General features: G+C 42.2%; 2 protein-coding genes across 2 annotated transcripts; one reads left to right on the forward strand and one right to left on the reverse strand.

The window, feature by feature from the left end:
* Positions 1-406: 406 nt before the first annotated feature.
* LY79DRAFT_687874 (histidine acid phosphatase) lies at positions 407-2,157 on the forward strand. The gene is made up of 2 exons (XM_060564686.1): positions 407-558; positions 621-2,157. The coding sequence occupies exons 1-2, from the start codon at positions 518-520 to the stop codon at positions 1,936-1,938; spliced, it is 1,359 nt and encodes a 452-aa protein (XP_060406638.1). The 5' UTR covers positions 407-517; the 3' UTR covers positions 1,939-2,157.
* A 985-nt stretch (positions 2,158-3,142) lies between these two features.
* On the reverse strand, positions 3,143-3,632 carry LY79DRAFT_222670 (uncharacterized protein). Its single transcript, XM_060551619.1, has one exon. It carries the CDS (start codon positions 3,577-3,579, stop codon positions 3,292-3,294), a length of 288 nt encoding a protein of 95 aa, XP_060406639.1. The 5' UTR covers positions 3,580-3,632; the 3' UTR covers positions 3,143-3,291.
* Between the last annotated feature and the right edge of the window lie 3,561 nt (positions 3,633-7,193).

The raw sequence follows: 7,193 nt of genomic DNA on the forward strand, positions 1-7,193 counted from the left end.
CCATTTTTCGGATAGAATGAGCCAATGAGAAACCAAGAATGTATTGATATTCCGCTACAAAGAGCTAGCCTCGCACGAGACACGAACATCTGTGCATCGTATCACTACGCATACTTGGTGAATTCAATTTTGTGATTTCATTAAGATTAGATTAGCTTCATATACTATGTATTCCAATCAAACCCTGTATCTGTACCTTTATATTAACAAGATATCTACTACGTAGTATACCAGTAAATGAATAGATTAAGGGAACACAGGGATACTAAACTAGCCGCAGATGACCGACTTAGAGAACCACTTGGGACCCCTAATCTATTTTGATCATTGTTGGCCAATTGGCTTAATCTGTCATGAGAAGTGTTACTAATATTGTAGCTTTAGCCTAAAAGCCCATCAAAGATATATCTCTTCCTTGGGGATAAAAAACATATAAAAAACCGTTAAAGGCGTTTAAAGCGTCACGCGTGTAGGAAATCACAGATCCTAATAATCCCTAAACCTCGAAATTGGCGCTATGGCTTTAGTCCTGCTCCTTTTGTTAGCCCTAGGCTTTAGGTAAGTCGTGCACTAATTCAAATATTCACTAGTATTACACCAGACTTACAGCGTATAAACAGTTCTATCAGTGGCCAGGCACTTGACCCTAAAATACGTAGGGGAACTGAGACTAAGTCTCACTTCTGGGGCACCCTCACCCCCTTCTTCTCGGTGCCGTCAGAAATCGACGCCGCTATACCTGCAGGCTGCCAGATCACCTTCGTACAAGTCCTGAGCCGGCACGGTTCTCGCAATCCAAAGGCCACTAAGATGCGGAAGTTCAAAGCACTTATCGAGCGCATCCGGACCAAAGTCTCCCACTACGGCGATGGCCTTGAGGTCTTAAAGACCTACAAGTTACCCCAAGACGTGGACCAGCTTACACCGTTTGGCAAGAAGGAGTCTATTGACTCAGGTAGATCATTCTACGCACGGTACCAGGATCTGGCCACCGACAACGATCCCTTTATTCGAAGCATTAGCGAGGACCGCGTGGTCCAGACAGCCTCTTTATGGAAGCAAGGTTTCTATCGCTCTAAGACAGGCGACAGCTCCCGTAAACTAGACAACAGATCTCCTGGGCGCATCCACATTATGCCCATAAGGAAAGGCTTTAATAATACACTGCACCACGGCGTGTGTACAGCGTTTGAAAGAGACTTTGATGATCTTACTGAGGAAGCGCAAGCTCAGTGGCGTATAAAATATACACGGCCAATCACAGCACGGCTAAATAAGATGCTGCCTGGGGCTCATCTCACAGCTGCTGATACTGTGCTCTTAATGTTACTGTGCCCAACGAACACAGTAGTCAACGGTATAGAGTCAGAAGTCTGTAAGCTCTTTACAAAAGAGGAGTTTAAGAACTACGAATACTCTGAGACACTTGGCAAATATTATGCATGGAGTTTAGGCAACTCGCTAGGTCCAACACAGGGGGTAGGCTTTACTAATGAGCTCATTGCGCGGTTAACGCAACAGCCAGTGGTCGACCATACATCAACCAACTCAACGCTTACTGGAGATCCAGCAACATTCCCACTTAATAAGAAGATATACGCTGACTTTACCCGGGGTAACGTTATGGTGGCTATTTTTAGTGCGCTGGGACTATTTGATAAAGCAAAGCCACTGAGTAAGACGGAGAGGACACCAATAGCAAAGGCTGGGGGTTTCTCAGCTAGCAGGTTAATTCCGTTCGCATCGCGTATGTATGTAGAGAAGATGAAGTGTAGCGGCGAGACGGATGAGGAGATGGTCCGGGTGCTAATCAACGATCGGGTGATGCCGCTATCAGGTTGCGACGTTGATAAGCTCGGCCGGTGCAAGCTAGGGCAGTTCGTGGAAAGCTTGGAATTCGCGAGGAGTGGAGGGCACTGGGATAAGTGTTTTGACTAATAATTACCCAGAGGTGCTAGGTTTTGGTCAAAGTTAAACACCCTCTCCAAGGAGGGGGCGAAAAAAGGGGTGTCACACCTGGTCCTACTGTCCTCTTTTTGTTATTGATTTCTCACCAAAACAATCAATTATTTGGACAAGTTATCGACAGAAATCAATACATAATGTCGGGAAGCAGCTGACAGGCTCATACGAAGGTAGGGGGTCAATGAAGATGGATTGATGAGTATGTGGAATGTAGGAATATGGGAATATCCCATCTATCTATATAGTGAGTGGACGATCCCCTATGCTGGCATATCCTTAGTAGACTTAGTCATGCTTGTGTAAGACATTATAGTCCGATGCATAGTGCGACTATTGCTGTAATGAATGTGCTGGGATAGGCCTAACACACACTATGTCAGCCAGGCCATTTTTGTGTGGAAAAGAACATTAACACAGTATTGCCACTTAGCTCAGACCCTGAATATCACCAAATCACTCGTTGGGCTGTCAATACTAGATGCTCCCAGTACACGTGCGCATATCATTCACCATGTAATAGAACCGAACTTGCGGAAAACGTCCGAGTGGGAGCTCATAACGGAAGACCACCCCTGTTTTGCACCGGCTTGAGAGTTTCTGGATCGATGGGGAACCAGGCCCGAGGTGTGGAACAACTTCAGCCGCCTTCTGCAAGGCTGGCGTCAGTTGCCACTCATCCTGCTGCAAAACCCATCCAACACGCACGACATGGTGTTTGTGGAAATGATCAAGAGCTATAACTACACTCAATTGGATATCTGAACAGCTCGCTACCTCCCAACTCTCGTTTCCTCAAGTTCCCATTCTTGACGCCTGCAGCTTTTTTAGCGATGACGATGTTACGACCCAACAAGCATGACAGGGCCAGGGTCGCCCCACGGGCGCCTGGCGGCTACCACCAAGGATATATGCACGCTGCACGGAAACACGTCAGACTCACCTCTCGGATCGGAAGAACTATGGTACAAGTCACGTGAAGATAAGAAGGACCGACAAACGATAAGCGGTCCCAGGACATGGACCGACATGCCAGGGGCGGTCCATGATGAAGGACCGACATTGAGATATCGGTCCCAGGCACACCAACAGGAGTCAGGACTTGTATATAGGATGGACTTGGAAGCACTCAAGGACAGACTCCCATAGCTCTTCAGCAATCAACTTCGTATCATTCTTGATAAAAGAAGCTTTCATCTATCTCTTCAGTTGTGTCTAAAACACCCAAGCCTCTACCTTTGTTAGTTATACGATTGATCACCGTATACCTTGACCAGCAAGATTACCAGCAAGCCAGCAAGACCCTTACACTGTTGTTTAGTAATCGCCTCAACGTCTCTCACCAGACAACACCACTGAAGGATACCTGACCGTAACAGACGACTTGCAGGCATTAGATGAGATAAGAAGAAATGAAGCCGTCGAAGCCCCCCACGACTTAACGGAAAACATCTTAGCTATCTTGAAGCATGAAGTAATCCTGAGTTGCCAATGCGCAACCCTGGGATACAGTAAAGCTGGACAAGAAGTGCGGAGACGGGCATCAAACCTAGTGGCGCAACAACTTGGTTCGAGCATCAAAGACGCGAGGGCGAAGCGAGCAGCTCCAATTAGCATCAGAGGCCACAGAGTATGGGTTGTGAAAGGACTTCACCCTTCCTCTATGCAGCACAGACCAAATCATGAGCTGGTTTTGAATCAACATACCTACTTTCGGTCCACCTTTTACACCGAAAATCGCTTTTATAGCACTTTATATCTTTATAATAGATCATAATAAAAATAGAGAAAGGCAATACATATATAGCTTACTCTTATTCTAGCTATATATATAAGTTTTACTAAGTTTTATAAAGCTATTATTGTAACGGGCTAGGCCCGTATCAGGTCTTACTGGATATCGCGGCCATGAGCCATCCCTGATCAGGCCCACCGCGGAACCCACGATGCCGACAATCCGATGGCCGGTGCGTCGTGGCCCTGATCAGACCAGCGGTGAGGCAGAGGTTCACTGTTTTTCCCTTCTACTCCTCATCTGAGGATACTCGTACGTAGTCGCCATAGCCAGTTGCAAATATGCTCGCCTTGAACCATTACAGCAACCACTCTTACACAACTTAGAACTAGAATAGCTAGACTGAACTACTATTTACATTAGATTAATACAGTACGGATACCCTTAGGTTTATATAGATATAGACAAGCAGTAACCCACCCACCTCACATTGGAACCACCCCTACTTCCGAACCACCCGAAAATCCCGCATCCTCAAGAGCATCCCTTTTTTCAAACTATCTGTTGCGATGCTAGGCATCGCTAAGTCCATCGGGTTTAACGGGCTTATCCCCGATAACCCACCACGGTATTACCCGTGGTTTCGCCGCGGTATCCACCGCGGCAAGCGATGGATTTCACCGCCTATTCAACCAGGCGGCTCACGATAGTTACACTTCCTCTTTACGCATAATTAAACCAGAACCCCTTATTCGTCACTTGCCTACTAATACATACAGTTAACCGTATCACAACCCTCTTGTAATATCGATACAATAACCTCCACCCATGAATATCATCACGTTAATACAACGTTACATCAGGGTATTGTTCATTCAACCTGTGACTAATAACCAACAGCCATAAATCACGCCTAACCTAAATATCGAAGTGTCGTCATGAGCAGCAATCCGCTAGGCGGGTATAGTTGTACTATTATTGTTCATGGACAATCCGCTCTCTAAAGCTTTTCATGTGCACTTCATTCGCTCTTGTACAAATACTACCCTCTAGTAGGGCTTCTGCAGTCATAGGTGCAGCGCTTTATTTAGATTAACCCAACTAACTAACTTACTCAACCAACTAACCAACTTTACAAATAGCTTCACTTCAACCAACCAACCTCAAGGCCAAAGTTAAGTTAAATAGTTAACAACTGCAGGTCCTAGATTATCTATATATTCCTATGCTATATCCTTTTTCTGATGCCGAAGATCCTAACCCTGCCTGTTGCTCCCTATCCCTTTTCCTCTCTCTCTTACCCTGACCCTTTCCTTCCTCTCTAACCCTGACCCTACCCTTCCTCTTTCACCCTGACCCTACCCTTCCTCTTTAACCCTGACCCCTTGCTTCCTCTCTAACCCTAACCTTGCTTGTATTCTCTAACCCTTACTGCTGTTCTTTGCCCTCTTGTATCTTCTTCTTCTTGTCCTCTTTTGCTTCCTTGTCCCTATAACTCTACCTTGCTTTCTATCTCTATTACTCTATATATCCTACTGCCCTTCTAACTGCCCCTACTCTCTAATCTTATCCTTCTTTTCTACTACCTTGCCCTCTCCCTTCTCTATAACTCTACCTTATATCTGTGCCCTCTCCTGTCTTTTCTTGTCCTTCTCCCTATTTGTTTTCTTACCCCCTTTTCTTTTTCCTGTCTCTACACCTACACATCTCTTCTGTATCCTCCTTTTTTTTTTCTGCTCCTTTTTTCTTTCTTTTCTCTCTCTTCTTATACTTTTCCTTTTTTATCCTTATCCTTGTCTTCTCTACGCCTTATACCTCTGCCTATTCCCTTAATCTCTATATTAACCTTTGCCTTGTATACACTTGTCTTTATAAATATATACTACTATAACTTAATTTAAACTACCTTTTTAGTCCTTACTCTTGCTTTCTCTTTGTAACTTTAACTGTTTTCTCTCTCTCTACCCCTGGCCCTTTCCTTCCTCTCTAGCCTTGACCCTTTTCCTCCTGTCTAACCCTGACCCTTTTCTTTCTTTGTGCCTCTGACCCTCCTCCTTCTCTCTACCCCTAACCCTTGCCTTCCTCTTTGACCTTGTCCCTCTTCCTTCTTCTTGACCTTGACCTTTTCCTCTTTAATTATTGCCTTTACCCCCTCTTCTCTCTCCCTTACTCTCTTATCTAAATAAACTTAACCCCCCTGTTATAATAAACTTAACTCCTGTTAATTACTAACGCTATAGTATATAAATAATATATACTAGTAGCAGAGAGCACTATAATATAGTAAAGTCACCTCTTAAACCCTAGCCTTCTGCTATATCTTTAACCCTAACCTACTTAGACTCCTATAACCTTAACTATTTACATAGGAGTTCCCTAACCCTAGGTTTTCTTATTTACTTTGCCTTTGCCTTATATAACCTCCTCCTCTAGGCTCTCTACCTTTGCTTAAAACACTATATACTATTAGTATAGTATAATAACTCTATAATTATAATAATATTAGTCTACCTATATATATAGCTATCCCTTGTGCCTACTGCTCTAGCTATAGGATAAGATATATAATAAGATTATACTAAAGGAAAGACTAAAGATAGGTTAAATAAAGAGAGTATAGGCTTAGTAAGGCCTACTATATAAATAAATTAACATCTGCTTTATAAGATGCCTACTCTTGTAGCCTACTTAGTGTAGAAAATAAAGTTATTTTTGTCTTTATCCTAACGTATGTTAAAAGAGGTACTACTAAAGGCCTAAATAAAGAGGGTATTATAGTTAGAAGGTTAGCCTTGCCTTTGCCTAGAAGGGCGGCCTTGCTCTTGCTTACGCGCTGCCTAGGACCCCTATAAAAGGCGCCCCTTAGTTATTCTGTTTCTATAAAATATATATTCTATATCCTTGCTAATTTCTAAAAATATTATTTTAGAATATAGACTTTTTTCTAATTCTAAACTAAATTATTCTATACCTTATTCTCTTGTCTTCTTACTTTACTCCTTTTTCCTTTTTTACCCCTTTTTAGACTTCTATAACGCTTAGAATATAATTCTAGCTCTAATCTATAATATAACTAATATATTTATCTATTAGTAACACTATTATAGTAACTATCTATATAACACTATATAGAAATATATAGCCTTAAGCCTAAGAAGTTAAAGATAATACTCTTTTACCTTTACTAAGAAATAATCCCCTGTTAGCTATTATTATTATACTTTTACTATTATCCTATATTATTTAAAAGTTTATACCCTATGGGTGCATTAGTATATTACACTAGGTTATACCCTAGCTAGTCTTATAATACTATATACTATCTAGTAGTTAGAGAAGTTTATATAGTAGTCTACCTTACTATCTATTATATCTAGTAGGTCTACTATAGCCTTAGCTATACTTCTAAACTTCAATATTATTAGGTTTTTAAGGTACTTTACTATTAACTTACTACTTAGTATTTAACCTAATATCTTATAATATTTATTAGAAT

Source organism: Colletotrichum navitas, assembly GCF_030913465.1.
Source record: "Colletotrichum navitas strain CBS 125086 chromosome Unknown LY79scaffold_325, whole genome shotgun sequence".
In the NCBI taxonomy this organism is placed as follows: Eukaryota; Fungi; Ascomycota; class Sordariomycetes; order Glomerellales; family Glomerellaceae; genus Colletotrichum; species Colletotrichum navitas.

Bases quoted from the DNA above. Each gene is read 5' to 3' on its own strand.
- LY79DRAFT_222670 (XM_060551619.1), bottom strand. From the start codon at position 3,579: ATGCTAATTGGAGCTGCTCGCTTCGCCCTCGCGTCTTTGATGCTCGAA.
- LY79DRAFT_687874 (XM_060564686.1), top strand. From the start codon at position 518: ATGGCTTTAGTCCTGCTCCTTTTGTTAGCCCTAGGCTTTAG. The intron at 559-620 runs GTAAGTCGTGCA...GCGTATAAACAG, and splicing joins TTGTTAGCCCTAGGCTTTAG to TTCTATCAGTGGCCAGGCAC.